Source organism: Carettochelys insculpta, chromosome 5 (assembly GCF_033958435.1).
Source record: "Carettochelys insculpta isolate YL-2023 chromosome 5, ASM3395843v1, whole genome shotgun sequence".
Taxonomy (NCBI): Eukaryota; Metazoa; Chordata; order Testudines; family Carettochelyidae; genus Carettochelys; species Carettochelys insculpta.
The window spans coordinates 355,275-378,198 of NC_134141.1; the positions used below are offsets into that span (position 1 = coordinate 355,275).

General features: G+C 52.2%; 1 protein-coding gene across 5 annotated transcripts in view; it reads left to right on the forward strand.

Moving 5' to 3' along the window:
- Nucleotides 1-22,924, forward strand: part of ELP1 (elongator acetyltransferase complex subunit 1) — a 167,001-nt gene that overhangs the window by 90,768 nt on the left and 53,309 nt on the right. For all 5 annotated transcript variants that reach the window (XM_074994466.1, XM_074994465.1, XM_074994467.1 and 2 more), the window contains 3 exons: nucleotides 401-516; nucleotides 3,204-3,277; nucleotides 16,411-16,489. In XM_074994466.1, coding sequence (XP_074850567.1) covers nucleotides 401-516; nucleotides 3,204-3,277; nucleotides 16,411-16,489 — 269 coding nt within the window. The remainder of the gene's footprint in view (nucleotides 1-400; nucleotides 517-3,203; nucleotides 3,278-16,410; nucleotides 16,490-22,924) is intronic.

The window sequence follows — 22,924 nt, forward strand, 5'->3', positions numbered from 1 at the left end:
TGGTGGCTGGGTATAGGACACGTTACATGGGCCACCTGCAGGGGAATCAGTTGTCAGGAGCCATCTCTTGTCCTTTTTGAACATGGCTGGTATTGTTGGGGGCAAGGGGAGTGGGAGGAATAGCAATGTCCATATTTTCTGCTTTTGGCAGCTGTATGTCTGTATCTGCCTGGTGTCTAGATTCAGCTACTTGGGCAATGGCCATCTCTAGTCTGTGTGTGATGGTGCTTGACCCAACGGGACTCTGAACCTGACTGATGTCCGGAGGTGCTACTAGACTATCCCTAACAAAGCATGGATTACATGCAGGAACTCAGCAGATGTCTTGTGGCTTGCCTGAGGAAATTGCACTGCGTGTAGGGATTTATCATACTCTGGCTGATACCTCTGCTGTTCCCAGATCTGCAGGCATGCTTCGGCAGTTCCTCTTCTTCCAACAATGAGACACTGCGCAAGGTGGAGCGGGGTTCCCGCATCGTCACTGTTGTACCCCAAGACACTAAGCTCATCCTGCAGGTCAGCTCTTACAGTACTGCTGCAGCACTACGTGTGTGGGTGGGACTTCCTCCACATGGGCTAACACAGCACCCAGTTGTTTGGGGAGGGTAGTAGCTAGTAGAGCTACCTGTTAAGTATTCTGTAACACAGGGCAGGGCAAATAAACCTGAGGGACAGATCCAGCCCATGGGCCTATGGGTGCACTCCCTACCTGCCCCCTCCCCCCACCACTCATAGCAGCTGTTGCAGGGACCTTTGTTTCTGATCACAGCCATGAGTCAGGAGGAGAGGGAGGGGATTTGCGTGCTGCCCTGCCCCATTACAATCTCTCAGCTCTTATTGTCCAGAAACTATCTATTCTCTTCCCCATTAGCTGGGAGTTGCCTAGGTAAGTGCCTCTCAGACAGACCCTGGTTCTGAGACCCCAGCCCCTGCAATGCCCAGCCCTCTGCCATCCCTCTTGCATCCCTGCTCCTGCACCCATATCCTCTTACAGACCCTGCAGTATAGTCCCTTGCCCCAGGTCATAACCCCTCTTGCCCTAGGTTAGAGTCCAAACCCCTGCACCCCAGTTGCCTGCCCTATGTCACAGCCCCCTTCCAGACACTGCACCCCCTCCTCCTGGTCAGAATCCTCTCTTGCACCCATACCCTCTCCCAGACCCTGTATGCCAATCCCTGCCTCAAGTCACAACCCCTCCTTCACTCAAACTCTCTCCAAGATCCCACACCTCCTCTTGCATCCCAGTTTCCTACCCCCAGGTTCCTTCTGCAGCCAGCTGCCCGCCCAGACCCTGCATCTCCTCTATTAGTATCATGGAAGAGTGCAGACCCTGGCCACTCACCAAATTCTTGGAGTGCCCACTTCCCATCAGAAATTATTGCTCACCTCTGCTGTAACAGCTTCACTTGCTTTCTAGGCTATGAGATCACCACTCACAAACCTGAACTGGATATTTAAACATGACTGCTCACGTTGCCTGTTTAAGAGCTCCTGGCAGGAGAGGATCCAGACAATAGTGAGGGATTTTCAAATAAATAAGGCTCTAGTGGCTGTTTTTGGCGATACTGAAGAACCTCACAAAAAAAAAAAACAAAAAAAAAAACAAAAACCAGCCATGTAGTAGCTTAAAGACTAACAAAATAATTTATTAGCTGATCAGCTTTCGGGGGCAGACCCACTTCTTCAGATCAGCCTTCAGATCTTCAGGTTCAGCCCCATGAAAGCCCATCACCTAATAAATTATTTTGTTACTCTTTAGGGTGCTACATGACGGCTTGTTTGTTTTGTTTGAATACAGACTACTGAAGTACCTCAATTCATTACAGGATTGGAGGGTGATCTCATCATCATCCATGGGCTCTGCACCTGTTGGTGTCTGATGCCTCCCTCACTATTTCGTTCCATCTTTATGCAATGCAGAGTGGTTTAGTTTCGGTAGACTAGCTCCGCACCAATCTACTATATCATCTACCTGTTCTTTGTGGGGTCTGTTTCTCCTATTCAAACCATCTATTATGCCGAATACCAGGGTCTTGGCTTTTTGCTCATTGTTCATTTTGCAGATATGCCTGAATAGCTGTAACTTCTTTGTATAACCTTCTGCAGTAGGTTCTCTTTCAGATATATCTTCCTGCATAATTCCTCACTGGTGACCTTGTGTATCTATCCTATTCTCAGAATCTTTCTATAACAACTCCTCTCGAATGCCAATATCCTTCTCTTCAAATCTGTCATTCTGTATCTCCTGTGTACAACATTCTGCTGAATAAACACATTTTCAAGATGCTCAGCTTTGTTCCTAAGCTAATTGCTTTGCTTTTCCATATCTTATCCATCACCTTTAAACTCCTTCTTGCTTTTGCTATTCTAGTCACTATTCCTTCTTACAATCTAGATATGTCATGTTGCTGCCCAGATACCTAAACTTCTCTACATTTTTAGTAGAATCCTGTCTTCACTGATCTTCCTTTCTATTTCTTTATCTCCAAATACCATTGTCTTTGTTTTATTGATGTTCATAACTAGGCCGTACCACTTCCCTTCCTCATTTAACACTTGCACTGTTCTTGCTAGCTTCTCTTCATCTTCCTCAATAACTATGTTGTCCACAAACCTCACGTTAATTCTCATCCTGTACAGCGATATCCCTTCTACCTCTTCCTTGATCTTGTCCATCACTCTTTCTAGGTGCATGATGAAGGTACTCGGTGATATCAGATCACCTGGTCTCGTACCTGTACTTGTTCTAAACCAGTGGTTCCCAACCTTTTCCAGATGGGGACCTATTTTGACAATTGAGGAAGAACGGCAGAGAAGTTTTTTTTTTTTTTGAGGGGGAGGATATTCACTATCCTCAGTGAATGAAAAGGCAGCCCTAAGTGTGGGTGTGGAGTCTCCACAAAAATGGAAGGGCATTTAAAAGCCTCACTTCTCAGCCCCCTTTTCTGCTATGACCTCTGTACATTTCCAGACACTTGCTATGGGCTACTTTTGATATACTGGCCAAGACCCACCTGCCACCACTGATGCCATTTGCCTCTTTCCCTGGTTTGGGAACACAGTTGACATGGCAGTTAATGTAAAGCCCTTACTTGGCATGAGGGGGAGTAGGGGATTGCTGACCTGGCCATGGCCGACCAGCATTTAAAGTACAGCTCTCTTAGCATACTTAGGAAAAATTATTGTTGGGATTCACTTTGTAGATGCCAAGAGGAAACTTGGAAACTGTTCACCACCGAGCCCTTGTTTTGGCCCAAATTCGGAAATGGCTGGACAGGTGAGTGTCACTGATGTGTATTAATCTTTGTCCCCCAGGCTCTTGTGTGGTGAGCAACTGGAAGAGAATGGCACTGTCCTGGCAGGGTAATGATTGGGACCTGCAAAATGGAGGACATTAAACTCAGGGGACTGCTTTGAGACAGTTCATAAAGAGTTGTCTTATCAAGTAGAAACAAACCAGTTCGTCATTTACCTGCCATCTGCAAACAGAGCCATCTCAATGTTTCTCTTATTTATGTATCACTTGTGCTACATGCTTCAGTCCCTGCTACAAGGAGCTTTGGTAATCAAAGGCCAGACAAGCAGACGGAGATTAGGGGAGACGAGCAGGGAGAGATACTATCTCTTCACCTTTGTATAATTATAACTTACCATAAATGCCTAGACTGTCTCATGGAATAAAACCTTCCTAAATGTCACTATTCAAATAGAATAGAAAAGTGCTGGAGACTAGAGCTGAATGGATAGTTGACCTTTTTTCCTGCCACTGAACCAAAAAAAAAAAAAAAAGCAGACGGAAGGAAAAAATGATTTTAGGTTAAACCTGAAACTGAACTTTTTGAAACAAAAAAGCAGTGAAGTAGCACTTTAAACACTAACAATTATTTATTAGGTGATGAGCTTTCGTGGGACAGACCCACTTCTTCAGACCATAGCCGTACCAGAACAGACTCAATATTTAAAGCATGGAGAAGTGCTACTTTACTGCTTTTTTGTTTTGATAGTATTTAGACTAGCACAGCTCTCTCTCTGTTACTAATGAACTTTGAGTTGTTCTTTCTGAAATTAAATGATTTTATTTTTCCATTCTGCTTTCAGGTGTGTTTTACTTGTATTATTTTAAACAACTTTTGGCTAAATTTGAAAAATGAAATATAGTTTTGAAAAGTTTCGCTTACAGAAATGTCAATGAACTATTGACATTTTCTATATTTGAGATTCCGAAAAAATTTCTGAAAAAATTAATTTTTGGATGAATAAACTACTAATGGGAAAAAAATTGCCCAGCTCCGTCTGCAGCAATACACTGTTACCTCTAAATCAAAATGACTCTAAAATTGGCTTGCATGTGGTTAAATGTTAATTCAGTGCGATACCTGGCTCACCAAGACTCAAAATAGCCATGAGTATAGCAAGCATGCTTTGCCAACAGGGATGGCAGTAAAAAGAAACCATATATAGTTTTGGTTATAGTCTAAATCATAGAATCATAGGGCTGGAAGGGACCTCAGGGGGTCATCTAGTCCAACTCCCTGCTTCAAGCAGGATCAACCCCCACTAAGTCATCCCAGCCAGGACCTTGTCAAGCTGGGACTTAAAAACCTTGAGGGATGGAGAATCCACCAACTATCCAGGCAATGCATTCCAATGCTTCACCACCCTCTTGGTGAAGTAGTTTGTCCTAATATCCAACCTACACCTCTCCCACTTTAACTTCAGACCATTACTCCTTGTTCTGCCATCTGACACCACTGAGAACGGTTTCTCACCAATCCTCTTTAGAGCTGCCCTTCAGTAAGTTGAAGGCTGCTATTAAATGACCCCTGAGTCTTCTCTTCTGTAAACTAAATAAGCCCAAATCCCTCAGCCTATTCTCATAGTTCTTGTGCTCCAGCCCCTTAATCATTTTTGTTGCCTTCTGCTGAACCCACTCCAGCACATCCACATTCATTTTATACTAGGGGGCCCAAAACTGGACACGATATTCCAGATGTGACCTCACCAGTGCCAAAAAGAGGGGAACAACCCCTTCTCTAGATCTGCTCAAAATTCTCCTCCTAATGCACCCTAGTATGCCGTTAGCCTTCTTGGCTACAAGGACACACTGTTTACTCATATCTAGCCTTTCATCCACCATAACCCCTAGGTCCCTTTCCGCTGTACTGCTGCTTAGCCAGTTGGTCCCCAGCTTATAACAATGCTTGGGATTATTCCATGGCAAGTGCAGGACTCTACATTTCTCCTTGTTGAACTGCGTCAGATTTATTTTGGCCCCATCCTCCAACAACACCAGCCCCAGAAGCAAGCCTTGCAGCACTCCACTTGAAACAGACAACCATCCGGATATTGAGCCATTGACCACTACCCTTTGGGCCCGACCATCGAGCCAGCTTTCTATCCATCTTATAGTCCAAGGATCCAATCCATATTTCCTTAAATTATGAGCAAGTATGTTGTGGAAGACTATCAAAAGCTTTGCTGAAGTCAAGGTATATCAATCAGCTGACTTCCCCATGTCCACAGAGCCTGTTACCTCGTCACAGAGGCTGATCAGATTGGTCAGGCAGGACTTGCCCTTGGTGTATCCATGTTGGCTACTTTTGATCACTCTTCCGTCTTCCAAGTGCTCCAAGATGGATTACTTGAGGTTCCCCTCCATTCTTTTCCCAAGGATTGAGGTAGGGCTGACCAGCCTATAGTTCCCTGGATTGTCCTTTCCTTTTTTAAGATGGGCACTATGTCTGCCTTTTTCCAGTCATCTGGGATCTCCCCCGATTTCCAGGAATTTTCAAAGATAACTGCCAAAGGCTCAGCAAAGACATCTGCCAGTTCTCTGAGTACCCTTGGGTGCATTAAATCCAGACATCTAGATTTTCTAGATGGCTCAGAACCTGTTCTCTCTCCACAGATGGCTGCCTTCCACCTTTCCATACTACATTATCTAGCACCGTAGTGTGGGAGTTGACTTTATTCAGGAAGACAGAGGCAAAAAAAAGCATTGAGTACTTCAGCTTTTCTTACATCATCTGTCACTAGGTTACCTCTCTCATCCAGTAACGACCCCACACCTTCTCCGATAACCCATTTATTGTTAACATGCCTGTAGAAACCCTTCTTGTTACCCTTCACATCCCTTGCCAGCTGCAGTTCCAATTGTGCTTTCACTTTTGTGATTACTCCCCGGCATTCTCCAGCATACGTTTATACTCCTACTTAGTCAGCTGTCCACTTTTCCATTTCTTATATGGATCCTTTTTGAGTTTAAGCTGACTAAGGATTTCCCTGTTAAGTCAAGCTGGTTGCCTACCATGTTTGCATTTCTTACTATTGTGACAATTTCCCTTGTCAACCCCTGCGGGTCCCTGCGCTTCCTGGCGGTTCTCTGTTGTGCCTCAGAGACTCACGGAGACCCCTTATCTGCTCAGGCCTTTCCAGAGGCAGATGTCTTCGCTTAGCGAGCTATCCTCCTCATAGGCAAGTCCAGAATGGGGAGGACACAGCCAGTCCCCTTGCAGGCCTGCACCTGCTCCAGTGGAGTAACCCTATGGGGAAGGGTGGGGGGAGTCCAGACCCACCCTCTACCCTGGAATCCGGCCCAGGGTCCCTAAGGGGAGAAGAGGCAGCTGGCAGGGCTTTCACCAGTGCCCCAATGCAGCAACCTCACCCTGGGCCACTTCACCCACCGCTTCCCTGTGGTGGTACCTTCTTGCTCTGCTCCTGCTCAGCTTCTCTGGTGCACCTTCTAAAACCTTCTCCCCTGCAACCAGGCTGGGGGAACCTTTTATAGGGAGTGCAGGGCCTCAGCTGACCCTGATTGCTGATTAGACTCAGCTGTGGCTAATGGTTGATGAGGCCCCCAGCTGTCTGCCTTAATTGGGTTTACTCTGGAAACAGGAAAGCATTCCCCCACCAGCCAGTATCCCTGCCTTCCTACAGAATCCTGTAAGCCTTCTACTAGGCTCCGGCAGGGCTAGTGCCAGGATCCCACTGGGGGACCCCACAGCTGGGAGGTGAGGTATTGGGGGTGGCAGCTTTTGGCTGCTTCAGGCCCCCCTAGGGGCTGTCCTTTGGGCCAGCTTCTTCCCTGCCTTAGGCAGGCTGCTCCTCCCCCCCGCCCCCACTCCACCCTTTCCAGCTAGTGTTTTTTTCTGGAACGGCTGGGCGGGTGGTGTGTGGGGGACCCTTGCTCCCTGCCTCTCGGCAGGAGAGGAGACCCCCTCCCCTTCTCCATCCTCCAGGGGGGAGTCTGCTGGCCCCCTAGCTGGGCCCACCTTCCTACATCCAGCAGCTGCTGCATCCTCCCCAGTTCAAGAAGATAAGGGGCTACCTTAAGCGGCAGCTGGGCTTTCCCTCCCCAGCTCGCTGAGGAGCGGCTTGGGCAGGGGGTGAGTTTGGGCGGGGCCCCTCTCCGTCGGGGCTCCAGAGGGGCGGTTGCATAGCTGGAGTGAGGTGTCAGGGTGTGTGTCTGCCCCACCCTGAAGTTACCGCCCCGCCTCCAAGCTGTCACGGGGCCCCTTTCCACCAGGGCCCCACCATTACCACCTGCCCCTTTCTCCCCTCCTGCTTTGTGAGGCTCTGCTGTGGGCCCACCCCTCAGGCGCCCATGGGCACATTCCTCCCTTTATGCCCCCTGCCCCCCGCTTCTGGCTGGCTTTGCCACCCCCCCACTCGTGCCCACAACCCCCCCCCTTTTGTTTTTGTTAGGCGCCTGAGCCCCTCCCCTTTGCTTGCACTCACCTCCCCACACGTGTACATATTGAATCTCCGTCCACATCCCAGTGCAGAAACAGGAGCCATCTTACCACCTTGTGCTGGGAGTTGTGGCCATACTTGTGTTCCCCTCCTTTTGTTTCACCTTCCTTCCTCTCTCCTCCTGTCCCACCCCTGCCTGTCCAGGTCCTCAGCCTGGCTGGTGGGGGAGGGGCAGCCACTCCCTCCTCCCTTTCTCTCTTCCCTCCCCCGCCTTCTCTTAAAGGGCCCTACTCTCCACTAATCCTCCTGTTCTTTTGAACCCCTTACCATGGCCACAACATTCACCGGGGGGTACATCTGGCAACGCCCCCTACCCCACCCTCCCTCCACCGTCCCCCTGCCAACCCCTGCAATGGCATCCGGCCCATCCGAGGCTGCCGGGAACTCTATCCTCACGACGGTTGAGGGCGTGGGCTCTGGGGCTCCTGCTGCCCCCGCCGCAGCATCCTCCCCCAGCAACCCCACCCTGGAACCGCCCCCTCAGAAAGGCAGGAAGGGTCAGGGGACCAGAAAGAGCAAAAGCCCCACCCGGAAGGCTAGGCCTCCCGCAGCAGGGACCGCCACCCCTGCTGCACCTACGTCCATTGCAGCTCCCCCTCCTTCCTGCCTACCTGCTCCCTTGGGGTCCCGACTCCTCAGCCCCCAGAATGTACACTCAAGCAGCAGCCACCGCCTTGCACCCTGCTCCTTCTGCCTCCGCTCGAAATGCCATCCCCAACGGTCGCGGCCCCTTCCCCGCCCTCACCAGGAGGCATGGGGTCCGCTGCTTCATGGTATCGGCCTCGCCCCACATAGAGACCTACGTGTGGGCGCTGGTGTGGGTTGTGGGGCCCGCGGCCATGGTGGCAGCCTCCTGAATGTTCGGGAAGATTGTCTTCTTCCTGGCGTCAGAGGCCGCCATGTGGGAGGCGGTGGAGAGGGGCCTGGCGGTCGGGGGTGTCCATGTGCCCCTGGAGCCGCTCGAGGACCTGGGCGTGCAGGTGGTCTTTTCCTCCATCCCTCCCTTCCTTCCCAATTCCGCCCTTCTGCCCTTCCTCACCACCCTGGGCCGGCCTTTGTCAGTCCTGAGTCCCCCTCCCCCTAGGCTGCAAAGACCCCACCCTACGGCACATGCTCTCCTTCTGCCGGCAGGCGCGAGTCCAACTGCCGCCAGCGGCAGCACAGGGCGGAATGGCCCAGGAGGGGACTATACTGGTACCCCATCAAGGGGCCCAGTACTGGGTGTACTACACCGTGGGGAAGGCCCGGTGCTTTGTGTGCTGGGCGACGGGACATGTCCAGTGGGACTGCCCCTGGCCCGGCGCGAGGAAGAGGAGCCTGGGACCCCCACCAACCCGGGGGCGCCAGCCGACCGCCCAGCGACGCCCCAACTGCAGCGAGCCCTGGGACCGCCCCTCCTGCTCCTGCCCCAGATGGAACCGTCACTGCTCAGGTGTCGGAGGATGCCCAGGTGTGTGGGGAGGGGCACGAAGAAGCAGGCGCTGGCCTGAGCGGGCACTAGAGCCAGGCCTGCGGAGGAGAGCGAGGCAGGGCTGGCGGCAGGGCCCACCCCAGGGCGGGCCATCCCTTTTCCTCGCTGCCCCACCCTCTTTCTTCTTCCTCCGCTCCTTGCTGGCCCCCTCCCCTGGCCTTCCTCCTCCACAACCCAGCCTGCCTCTTTGGAGGACTGGGTGCTGGTGAGAGGGAAGCGCCAAAAAAAAAAAAAGCGCGTGCACCTGGCACTCCACCCTGTCGGAGGATGGGGTGGATGTGCCACGCAAGGCACTAAAGAGAGCTGACAGCCCCGGTCCACCTGCTGGACCCCCGGCCATTGACCATCAGCCGGGGGTGACCAAGGCTGCTGCAGCAGCAATGGGGGACACCATTCCCCCTGCCCCAGAGCCCGAGCCCAAGGGGACGGAGGCGGTTAGCCCTTTGTCCGTGCCCTCTTCCACCTCCTCTCCAGCTGCTGCCTGCACCATCCTTGGGAGGTGCCCGGAAGAGGTGAGCATTGGCCTCACCTCCTCTCGCAGGTCAAGGTCCTCGGTCTAACCCTGGCCGCCTTGGAAACGGGTGGCGTGTTAGGAGAAGTTTGTGGGCCGGCCACCAATGTCCAGCTGCCCATTTTATCCCCCTGCCCCACTGACAACCCCCTAACCTTCACCCCTCCCTAGCCCAGGGTGTCACAGGATGCACCCGCCCACCAGGCTGGGACCAGCGCCCCAGCCGTGGCCACTGAGCCCCTGGACGCCCCAGGTGGCTTTGACCTTTCCCTGTCCCCTTCCCTTCCTCCCCCAGTCTTGAGGACCTCAGCATCAGTCCATCTACCCCTCTGATGCCCGCGGTCAGGTGCCCTGGCACCTCGCCCTGGATCCCTGCTCCCCTTTCACCACTTGAAAAGGCCCCTCCCCACGACCCCCCCCCCCACATTCCTGATCCTCAATCGCGCCCCCCCCCCCCCCCACTTCCACCACCATCCCTTGCTCCGCGCCTGCCCAGTCTCCTTCCCCGGCAATTGCCCTGCCCTGACCCGCGTCCCCCCTCCCCTTCCTGACCCACCTCCTCCTCCCCTTCACCACCTCCTCCCCCCCAACCCTCTCCCTTCCCCAGTCACCTTTGTCACCCCCGCTCTTATCCCTACCCCCACAGTACCCTTCTCTGACCCCCGTCCCTTCCCAACTACCCCCGAGGCTGTAATCCCTCAGGGGACCTTCTTTCTCTTGCCCTCTCCCAGCACATCCAGGGCTGCTCTCTCCTCGCCGCTCCCACTCCTTCCTTTGGAAAGTCCCAGCATTTACCCGATCTTCCCTGTAGGTCATGGGGCCTGTAGGGACAAGAGGCCGACGGGTACTCAGAACCCTGAGGCCTTGGCGCCCCATGTGCTGGGCGATGAGATGTGCCGGTTCCTGGAGGATGTTCGTGGCTCCAGGGGCAAGGTGGCTCTTCCCTCCAGCGCTGGGGCGGAGATTTTCACCTTGTCCTGGAGTCCGGGAGGGCCTTCCTCAAGGAGGGCAAGGGGACCAGGAGGAGGGACGCCACAGTCCACCAGCAGGCCCACAGCTTCCATGACGCCTTGATCACCTTTGGTGTCGGCCCCGGTTTGCTGTGCGGCCCCACGGGGACTGCCGGCATTCCCTCCGGCGAGGATCGTCCCCAGCCCTCCAAATGGCGCCGATCGTCTTTGCCACTCTGAACACCAGGGGCTGCGGGTCTGGTCTGCGCAGGTGCTGGGTGCTCTCCTTCCTCCAAGAGGCGAGGTACTCGGTCACCTTCCTACAGGAGACCCACACTATTCAGGCTGCCGAAGCCAGCTGGCAGCTGAAGTGGGGAGACGGGGTCCACCTTAGTCACTTCTCGGCCCATCGGGCTGGAGTAGCGACCCTGTTCTCCCCAGACCTGCAGCCCAAGGTGCTGGGGAGCGTTGAGGTTGTGCCAGGCCGCCTGCTATATCTCCGGGTGCAGGGGCTCCCCCTCCACCTTGTTAACATCTGTGCCCCAACATCCGGCCCAGAGAGAACATCCTTCTTCCAGCAAGCAGCAGCCTTCCTCGACTCCATCGATCCTCATGAGTGCCTGGTCCTCGGCAGGGATTTCAACTGTACCCTCGAGGAGCGGGACCACACAGGGACCGAGCAGTGCCAGGCTGCTGCGGACATCCTCAGGGAGCTCATCAACCATCGCTCACTGGTGGAGGTCTGGCGCAGCCACCACCCGGATGAGGACACCGTCTTCACCTACATCTGGGTGGTGGGCCACAAATCCGTACACTCCTAGTTGGACCGCATCTATATCTCCCAGCAACATCTCTCACGGGCCCACTCCTCCAGTATGTGGCCGGCCCCTTTCTCGGACCACCATTTGGTGGCCATGAAGGCTTCCCTTTTGCCGGGGAAGTAGGGGTCAGCCTACTGGCATTTCAACAACAGCCTGCTGGAGGAGGCGGTCTTCATGGCATCCTTCTGGGAGTTCTGGCTGGCCTGGCATGGGCAACAGCGTGCCTTTCCCTCAGCGTGGCGGTGGTGGGATCTGGGAAAGGTGCGTGTGGCTCTTCTGCCGCGACTATACCCGGGGGGCCAGCTGGTGGCGGGATGCATTGATAGGGCAGCTGGAGCAGGAGGTCTTTGAGCTGGAGAGGCATCTGGCCGCCAGCCATGAGGATCCATCCCTCTGCGGCACGTACCGGGAGAAGCAGGACGAGCTCCGGGCCCTCGATGACCTTCGGGCACGGGGGGGCCTTTGTGAGGTCGTGAATCCAGCTCCTTTGGGAGATGGATCATGGCTCCCGTTTCTTCTACGCCCTGGAGAAAAAGAGGGGTGCCAAGAAACACATCCTCTGCCTTCTTGCGGAGGATGGCACCCCTCTTACAGAGCCAGCAGAGATTTGCGAGAGGACTCGCGCCTTCTACGCCACCCTTTTTTCCCTGGATCCGACCGACGCTGACGCCTGCAGGGTGCTTTGGGACCAACTTCCTTCGGTCAGCACGGGCAACCGGGACCGGCTAGAGCTTCCTCTCACTTTAGCTGAGCTCTCAGAAGCCCTCCGTCTCATACCCACCAACAAATCCCCAGGCATGGACAGGCTGACCGTGGAGTTTTACCACGTGTTTTGGAACATCCTTCGCCCAGACCTGGCCAGCGTCTGGGCCAAGTCCTTGCAAAGCAGGGTCCTCCCTTTATCATGCAGGTGAGCCGTCCTCGTGCTGCTGCCTAAAAAGGGGGACCTCCACGACCTCAGGAACTGGCGTCCCATCTTGCTCCTCAGCATGGACTACAAGATTATTGCCAAAGCCATCTCTCTTTGCTTGAGGTCTGTGCTGCAGGCTGTGGTCCACCCCGAGCAGACCTATACCATCCCAGGCCGCACCATCTTCCACAACCTCCATCTGGTCCAGGATCTCTTGGAGCTCGGGTGTAGGGATGGCCTGTTGTTTGCCCTCCTGTCCTTGGACCAGGGGAAGGCATTCGACAGGGTGGACCATGGGTATCTCCTGGGCACTTTACGGGCCTTCAGCTTCGGACGCCGCTTCGTCGGGTTTCTCCGGGTGCTGTACGCTGCCTCAGAGTGCTTGGTCAAGCTCAACTGGACCCTGACCGTTCCGGTCAGCTTCGGGTGAGGAGTACGACAAGGCTGCCCGCTCTCAGGCCAGCTCTACGCCCTGGCCATCAAGCCCTTCCTCTGTCTCCTTCATCGAAGGTTGACAGGGATGATGCTGCGGGAGCCGGGGCTGCGGCTGGTCCTGTTGGCGTATGCCGATGACGTGCTCCTTGTGGTCCAGGACCCTGGCGATCTGGCGCGGCTGGAGGCCTGCCAAGCCGTCTGCTCGGCAGCGTCCTCTGCCCAGGTCAACTGAGTCAAGAGCTCTGGCCTGGTGGTCGGGGCTGGATGGCAGGTGGGCCGCCTCCCACCCGCGCTTCAGGCCATTTGGTGGAGCGCAGGTCTGCTGCTCTATCTCAGTGTCTTCCTATCCGCCATGCATCCCTCTCTGCCGGAAAACTGGCAAGGTTTAGAGGGCAGGGTGGCTGAGCCGTTGTGGAGGTGGACAGGACTGCTCCAGTGCCTCTCCCTGCGTGGGAGGGCACTGGTGCTCAACCATTTGGTCCTGTCCATGCTCTGGCACAGCCTCAACAACCTGGTCCCACCCCCAGAATTCCTGGTCCAACTCTAGAAGCTAGCTCTGGGGTTTTTTTGGCCAGGACTGCACTGGGTCCCTGCAGGAGTTCTCCATCTCCCCCCCCGGAGGAGGGAGGGCAGGGCCTGACCTGCCTATGCACTCAGGTCCATGTCTTCCGCCTCTAGGCCCTGCAGGGACTCCTCGACACCAACGGTGCAGATAGTCCAGCGTGGAGCTTGCTGGCGCACGCTTTCTTCCGTCATTACCGAGGGCTCCGATACAATGGGCAGCTCCTTTTATTTGTCCTTGAGAGGCCATCCGCGAGGCCTCTCCGAGCTGCCAGCCTTCTATCAGGACCTCCTTCGCACCTGGTGGCTGCTTGCAGCCTCCAGGTCCTTAGGGGCTGCTGCAGGGGAAGACCTCCTCGTGGAGCCCCTGCTACGCAACCCTTGTCTTGGTGTGCAGGCAGCAGAGTCCCCCGTGGTGCACCGGAGGTTGGTCCTGGGCAGAATCACCAGGGTCGGAGACCTCCTGGACTATGACTGGGGAGACTGGATGGAGGACCCAGCGCTCACACGGCGCGTGGGGCTCTCCACCCTACGCTCCCCCCGGCATGTACTCGAGGAAGTGAAGGCCACCTTACCGCCTACTGCTCCCATCTATCTCAGTCGGGTTCTGCGAGAGGGTGCGCCCCTCCCCCCCCTCACTCCTGGCCGTCCGGATCTCTCTGTGGGCCCCCAGCTTCATGAGCCTGCCCGCCGCCCCGCCCCCCCCATCCCAGCCGACTGCACACCTTGCCAGCCAGTCCCCTTCCGAACTGCGCCCAGATGTCATCTGTACACGCTCGTGCTTCACACTCTCCACTTCCCCACCCTCGTGTCCTGCCCCGACCACAAGTGGCGGGACCTCCTACTGCCGTTGGAGGGTGGGGAGCCCCGGTGGGCCAGCCTCTACTCCACCTTGGTCCCGCGACCCGCCGGGGACATAGTCTGGAGGATCCTCCATGGGGCAGTGAGCATGGGCGTGTACCTGGCGCAGTTCACCCCCTTCCCAGATACTTGCCCCTTCTGCAGTGTGAGGGAGAACCTGGTGCACATCTATGTTGAGTGCGCCAGGATGCAGCCCCTCTTCCGACTCCTCCAGAACTTCCTTCTGAGGTTCTGGCTGCACTTTTCCCCACATCTCCTCATCCTGGCACACCCCATCTGTGGCCCCACTAAGTCGCGGGACCTCCTTGTTGGCCTCTTCCTGGCCATGGCTAAAGTAGCCATCTACAAAACCAGGGAGAGGAGGCTGGCGGAGGGGGAGACCTGCAACTGTGGGGCCTATTTCCGTTCCTCCCTCTGATCACGAATCCGAGCAGAGTTCCTCTGGGCGGCATCCACTGGCTCCCTCGATGCCTTCGAGGAGCGGTGGGTACTGTCCGGGGTTCTCTGTTCAGTGTCCCCCTCTGGTTCCCTCATTTTGAACCTTTGACCTTCACTCCCGTCCCTGTTTTCTCCTTTGTTGTCCCCCGCATTCATTTGGGGCTGTGGTTTTCTTAGTGGGGATCCCCCGTCTTGAGAGGGGCCTTGTAGCTGTGGGTGGGCTGTGCCCGCCTACCCACCCCTCTTCCAATAGGTGCAGGATTCTGTAGCCCCCAGGCAGCAGTCTGCCACACTATTCAGTGGGATGGTTTTGTTCCTGTGCCTTCAGTAAGACTTCTTTAAAATATTGCCAGTTCTCTTGAACTCTTTTCCCCTTCATCTTCGTTTCCCAAGGGATCCTGCTCAGTTCTCTCAGGGAGTTGAAGTCTGCTCTTTTGAAATCAAGGGTCTGTATGTTACTGCTCACCTTTCTTCCTTTTGTCCGGATCCTGAGATCTACTATCTCGTGGTCGCTGCTGTCCAGGTTTCCACCCACTTCTATTTCTCCTACTAGTTCTTCCTGTTTGTGAGCAGCAGGTCACGTTGTGTATGGCCCCTGGTCAGGTCCTTCAGCATTTGTACCAACACGTTATCCCCAACATTCTCCAAAAACTTCCTTGATTGTCTGTCTGTGCTGCTGTATTGGTCTCCCAACAAATGTCTGGATGATGAAAATCTCCCATGAGAACCAGGGCCTGTGATTTGAAAGCTTCACTTAACTATCTGAGGAAATCCTCATCTCCCTGATCTGGCAGTCTATAGCAGACACTAACTACAACATCTCCTCTGTTACTTCCGCCTCTAAGCTTAACGCAAAGAGACTCAACTGGATTGTCTCCCTCCTTACACTGGAGCTCCCTCACATAGAGTGCAACTCCTCCTCCTTTTCTTCCCTTCTGTCCTTCCTAAACAGTTTATAACCTTCCATGACCATGCTCCAGTTGTGCGAATTGTCCCACCAAGTCTCTGTTATTCCAACGACCTCATACTACTTTGACTGTGCCAGGGCCTCGAATTCTTCCTGTGTGTTCCCTAGGCTTCTGGCATTTGTGTATAAGCATCTTAGAGAAGTGGCTGATTGACCCACTTTCTCCTCTTCACCCAGGAAACCTACTTAATTGTTCCTTCCTCCTTACCCACTTACCTCAGGGCTTGTGTCACCGCCCCCTGACGAAAGTAGTTTAAAGCCCTCCTCACTAGGTTTGCAAGCCTGATTGGAAAGATGCTCTTTCCTCTCTTTGTTAGGTGGATCCCATCTCTTCCCAGCAATCGCTGTTCATGAAAGAGAATCCCCTGGTCAAAGAAACCAAATCCTCTGCTACACCACCTACGCAACCATGCATTTACCTTTGCAATTTGATGATTCGTACCCGGACCCCTGCCTTTGACAGGGAGGATGGACAAGAACACCACTTGTGCTCCATATTTGTTGATCTTCCTTCCTAGGGTTGTGTAATCCACCATGATCTCGTCAAAGCTGCTCTTGGCTGTATTATTGGTTCCTACATGGAGAAATAGGAAGGGGTAATAGTCTAAAGGTTTAACAATTTTTGGCAGAGACTCTGTAATGTCTGGCAAGTGTTCCCTTCTGTCCTCCTTTATATTAGATTGTAGAGCACATTTCTCTTTAAAAACTTGCTGTGTTCCACCTATTCCAACAGGCTAATGTTTAAAGAAGCATTTGATTGTATGAGGAAGCTGAGAATCAACCTCAACCTTCTTTATGATCACAATCCCAAGGCAAGTCTGAGTTGTGCTTATATGTCCACTTGCAGGTTTCCAATGGAGTGTCAGAGGATATTGTGAATGCCAAAAGTATAACAGGGTTCAAAAGATAATTATATAATTATCACGAAGTATCAGTCCATCAATGGCTATTAGCCAGGATGGGCAGAGATAATGTCCCTACCCTCTGTTTGCCAGAAACTCAGAAGCTGGGAGTGGGCAACATGGAATTAATCATTTCATGATTACCTGTTATGTTCATTTCCTCTGGAGCACCTGGCGCTGGTCACTGCCAGAAGACAAGATACTGGGTTAGTCTGGCATAGCATGGCTGTTCTTATTTAATTGGTGTCTGTAAAGCTCAGTCAGCACTGCATCAGAATCCTCCTGGCCAATCAGGGGTGGAAACTTTTCTTTGTGACATTGGAGGCCAGAGGCAGCCATATTATCAGAACCTATGCTGCTTGTGTCTACTGAGGACTTCATCTTGCTAGTGGAGCCTTGTGGAGCAGAAAGTGTGAGTCCAGCACACCGATACAAGTGAAGGGCAGAGTTCCTAGGGCTGTGAAGATAATCCTGTTTTATGTCACACTTGAGCTGCGTCTACACGTGCACGCTACTTCGAAGTAGCGGCAGTAACTTCGAAATAGCGCCCGTCACGTCTACACGTGTTGGGCGCTATTTCGAAGTTGAAATCGACGTTGGGCGGCGAGACGTCGAAGTCGCTAACCCCATGAGGGCATGGGAATAGCGCCCTACTTCGACGTTCAACATCGAAGTAGGGACGTGTAGACGATCCACGTCCCGCAACATCGAAATAGCGGGGTCCTCCATGGCGGCCATCAGCTGGGGGGTTGAGAGATACTCTCTCTCCAGCCCTTGCGGGGCTCTGTGGTCACCGTGGGCAGCAGCCCTTAGCCCAGGGCTTCTGGCTGCTGCTGCTGCAGCTGGGGGTCCGTGCTGCATATACAGGGTCTGCAACTAGTTGTTGGCTCTGTGTATCTTGCACTGTTTAATGCAAGTGTGTCTGGGAGGGGCCCTTTAAGGGAGCGACTTGCTGTTGAGTCCGCCCCGTGACCCTGTCTGCAGCTGTGCCTGGCTCCCTTATTTCGATGTGTGCTACTTTGGCGTGTAGACGTTCCCTCGCTGTGCCTATTTCGATGTTGGGCTGAGCAACGTCGAAGTTGAACATCGACGTTGCCAGCCCTGGAGGACGTGTAGACGTTATTCATCGAAATAGCCTATTTCGATGTCGCAACATCGAAATAAGCTATTTCGAAGTTGGGTGCACGTGTAGACGTAGCCTTAGAAGTTTATCTCCCCTGAGTTGTCATGGGAGCGTGGGACATGGGGGTTACACAGGTTCTTAAAGTGCTGTAGCACTCATACTGTTTGCATGCAAACCACAGTAGTATTTGCATATGATAAGAGTAGAGTAACTTGGGTTTAGAGTTGGATATGCCCGTGTTTAAGTTTGAATGATCCTTTGAAGTCTCTCTGTGTTCTTCTTCAAGTGCTGTCCCCGTGGGTGTTCCACAGTAGATGTTGGGCTCACCCAGCAGCACAGCATGGAGACTTTTGCTGAGCAGTATTGAGTGGGGCTGTGCATGCACTAACCCAGCACGTGCTGTTCTCACCACTAGGACAGCGCGTGCAGCCCCACTCTCTCCTTAGTTTCTTCATTGCCGCCCTCAGCTGCAGTTGTAGCACGGCTCTCTTTTCCCCTCAGACCTATAGATAGAAAATAGGATTTAGTTAGTTGTTGGTTCTAGTATATTGTTAGTTACTTGTTCCTTAGTCAGTTGTACCTTGTAGCATATTAATTTGACTTAAAAAAAAATATTGGAACAAGAAGAGTGAACTTCCCTCTTCTTGTCAATTTCCTTCCCCTAGTGTATATTGCGCTGACATGCTCTGTTTAAGAAAAAAAGGAAAAAAAAAAGAAACACGAAAAGGAAGAAACAAGAAGTTAAAGTAAAGCAGAGACAAACAACAGTTCACAGAACAAATTACAGCTGAAGTCTAACTTAAACATGTTGCTTACTGCAGAGTTTAAGAAGTTTTTAAAGTGCCGAGACCCACCCCCTGCTTCAGACGGTCACTCGGGCTATATTTGCTGCTTCAAAGAGGCTCCTGTTGCTCCCTTCATATGTCCCTCACTCCCAGAGCAAGGAAGGACAGAGAGCTTAGACTTGAAAATGTTCTTATTTGACAAAGCACTCCAGCCGCTGGTAGAGCTGCTCTCAACACCAGGCATCAGTGTCCCTTCTGTCATGGACGCTCCCATTTCCTCGCTGGGGACACAGGTGCAGTCAAAGCCTTTCCCCGTAGATTCCTTGTCCAGGCTAAGTACTGCAAACAAACAGGGCATTCCGGGCATACAAAACCCCAAGTCTGTTCCAAGCACAAAAACTAACAGCTGCTCTTCAACAAAAGTGGCTGTGGCTCCCTCAGCACTGGCACTTTCAAAAACAGTATTGCAGACATTAGCAGCTCCAGGTGGGCATAAAGACACAATGGTGCTGAGCATGCAGTGGACACCTCAGGAGATGCAGCCCTTTCTCGTGCCGGATGAACATGAGGTGCTGTGTTCTTTCCCAGCATCAGCAGATCAATTATACTTTCCCGCAGCAACACTGCTCACCTGTGGCACCACAAAAAGCTAGGGCAAAAATAAAGTTCCCCCAGGGAACCATAGCCCTAGATCATTAACCAGATCTCCACAGGTGCATTATATCTCAACCCCCGATCCATCCTTCCACCATAGGGACAATGCTAGTGGCTATCACTGTTGCAATTCACAGAGAAAACCTAATTCTCCTCATTCGTATTATTCTACACAGATCGCCCAGAAGAGGTGATAAATTTCTAGAGGAGTTTACATCTCCTCACTCTCCAAGAGCTGCCAGATATTTCAACTGAGGAAGCGCCTTCTCATTATGCCATTCATCCCTGAGTATCACCCAAGCAGTACATTACCATTATCACCATCACCATCATCTTCATAAATATTACTATTCCAGGTCCCGATCTCATCCATCGCCCTGTGACTACAAGAGCCATATACGAAGTCGCTCAGAAGCACCTTCTTGTTATCTGTGAGCATCAGCCACATCCTGTTTTGTCAATTTCTCCTCAACAATGTTAAACAAATGGAATTGCATGATACCCACCTGCCAGACGAGTCTCAGCTTCTTCCAGATTCACCACCAACTGAATCTACAATCTCCTACAGAGATGATGTCTTGCCCATTCATTAGTCCTCTCCTGAGGGCATGAAGCAATTCCAGGAGCTGCTTAGGAGAGTGGCAGAAAAACAGATGCCTTTAAAGAATCTACAGCCCCCTACAACTGCACAAGTTGCCTACCGATAGATGAGGCTATATTGGAGGCAGCAGAAAAACCCTGCCACAGTCACACCGACCAACAGAAGGGCTAAGAGAAAATGCTTTGTTCCGGCGAAGGGCATGGACTTTTTACTTCAAAATCCACAGCCTAATTCTCTAATAAACACTGCTCATCATAGAGCAAAGTCTTCATTACACAGAAACACCATTGGTGATAAAGAACATAAGCACCTAGAGTTATTTGGCAGGAAGGTTTACTCATCTTCTACCCTCCAACTGTATATAGCGAAGTACACAGTGCTCTTAGCCAGTCATGATTTTGATCATTAGTCCAAGCTCTCTGAATTAATACCTCATTTGCCTGAGGACAAATGACCCATCCTGAAAGCTAGCATTCAAGAAGGCCACAGTGCAGCAAAAATGTAATTGTGGATTGTGTTGGACTTGGCTGATAGAGCAGCCAGAGCCATGGCCACAGCGATTACTATGCAGAGATCATCATGGCTTCAAGCAATGGGTGTTCCAAAAGAGCTCCAAGCAATGGTTGAAGACTTACCATTCAATAACGTGAAATTATTTGCAGCAAATATGGAACAAACTTGCATACCTCAGGGATGCACTCTTCCCCTTTCCAAAAGAAAAAATACACCCCCATACCAAAATATGCAAGGACCAATAATTTACAAAACATTTTAACGAATCCTACCAGTATGATGTTAACAAACCCAGAAATCAGAAACGCAAAGCTCCAAATAACCTTTCTGCCTTTTCACCAGCCTCTAAGAAGCAGGTTTGAAGTTTTGGCTGAGGGCTTGTGAAACCTCCCACGCGCTCCAGGGCACCCACTATCAGATATTTCACCACCACCTATGCCCCTTTTACTATCAGTGGACATGGATAACTACGGACAGATGGATACTAGACATCATTGCCCAGTGATACACTATCCTTCTACTCTCTGTCCAACATCCCTCCTACCCGGCCCCCTTCAGGGACCCCTCCCATGAGAGCTTACTACAGCTTGAAGTGCTACATCTCTTGCAAATTGGAGCCATAGAAGTTCCACAACAGTACCAAGGGGGGAAGGGGTTTTACTCAAAGTACTTCCTGACAGAAAAGAAGACATGGGGTTGGAGACCCATCCTAGACATACGTCAGTTGAACAAATAAATTCACAAGCAGCGATTTAAGATGACCATGCTATCTGCTATAACTCCTGCACTGGGCAAGGGGGACTGGTTTGCAGCCCTTGACCTCCAAGACGCTTATTTCCATGTCATTATTAACCCTGATCACAGACACTTTGTGCGCTTCTCTCTCGGAGCACAGCACTACCAATATAGGGTCCCCCCCTTCGGGCTTTTAACTACCCCCAAGGTATTTACCAAGGTCCTTGCTCCAGTAGCTGTGCACCTCAGGTGGCAAGGTGTCGCCATATTCCCATACCTCAACGATTGCCTCCTTTGAGGACCAACTCAAGACATCACCAGAACCCTGGTCCAATCTGTGAAACATCTTCTGCAAGCACTGGGATTCTTCATAAACACTGCCAAGTCAACCTGGAAACCCACTACATGCATCATATTCATAGGAGCATGGCTCAATTCCACAATGACTTGAGCTTATTTTCCTACACAGCATCATGAGTCCTGCACTTGGGCCGGAAGAATCCCGAGCATTGTTACAGGCTGGGGTTCAACTGGCTTGGTTGTAGTTCTGCAGAAAAGGACCTGGGAGTTGCAGTGGACGAGAAGCTGGACATTAGTTAACAGTGTGCCGTTGTAGCCAAGAAGACTAATGTCATATTAGGTTGCATCAAGCGGAGCATTGCCAGTAGATCCAGAGAAGTGATTGTTCCTCTTTATTCAGCTTTGGTGAGGCCGCATCTGGAGTACTGTGTCCAGTTCTGGGCCCCCAATTATAGGAAGGATGTGGATACACTGGAGAGGGTCCAATGGAGGGCAGCCAAAATAATTAGGGGGCTGGAGCATATGAGTTATGAAGAAAGGTTGAGGGAATTGGGACTGTTAGTCTGCAGAAGAGAAGACTGAGGGAGAACTTGATAACAGCCTTCAGCTTACTGAAGGGAGGTTGCAAAGAGGCTGGAGAGTGGCTGTTCACAGTGGTCACGGATGGCAGAACACGGAACAATGGTCTCAAGTTGCGGTTGGGAAGATCCAGGTTGAACATTAGGAAAAACTTTTTCACTAGGAGGGTGGTGAAGCACTGGAATGCTCTACCCAGGGAAGTAGTGGAGTCTCCATCCCTGGAGGTGTTTAAGTCTCATCTTGACAAAGCCCTGGCTGGGCTGATCTGATGGGTTTGGTCCTGCCTAGGGCAGGGGCTGGACTTGATGGCTTTTTTTTAGGTCTCTTCCAGCTCTATTGTTCTATGATTCTATGTTCTACGAGGCTATAAAGGGCTCAGTTTCGCTGCCTGCAGCATTGGTGGGTGTCAGTGTATACTCCTGGCAGATGCCAAATTCACGGGCGAGTATCGGTACCTCGAAAGGTAACTGACCCTTTCTCTGGTGGACCCAAGAACAGAACACTCTAGTAGGGCTCCCATTTCACCTCGACCAACCAGCCTGTCAATTTACAATGGACACTTTGCTTCTTAGCTGGGGAGTGCATTGCCAACATCATCATGTATAAGGCAAATGGACTAGAGACAAGAAAAATTTAAGCATCAACTTCCTCAGGTTACGTGCTGCTTTCAATGCCTGCAGGCACTTTCTTTGCTGATCCAAAACAAGACTGTCCAGATACTCTCAGACAACACCATGATGATGTTCTATATCAATTCTCTGGGAGGAGCCGGTCACAAACCCTGTGTACAGAGGCCATAAAGCTTTGGAATTGCTGTATCGGTCACAACATCATCCCACTGGCATCATACCTGCTGGGCAGGAGCAACACACGTGCAGACTAAGTCGCCACTTCTCCGTGGACCATGAGTGGGAGCTCCACCACAAAGTGATCCAGCTTCTCTTTCAGTTGTGCGGCCAGCCTACTGTAGACTCCTCTCCTTGCAACAAAAGAGAATTCCAAATGTAGCTGATACTGCTCGACAGCCGGCAAGGGGCACAAGTCTCTAGGGGGAT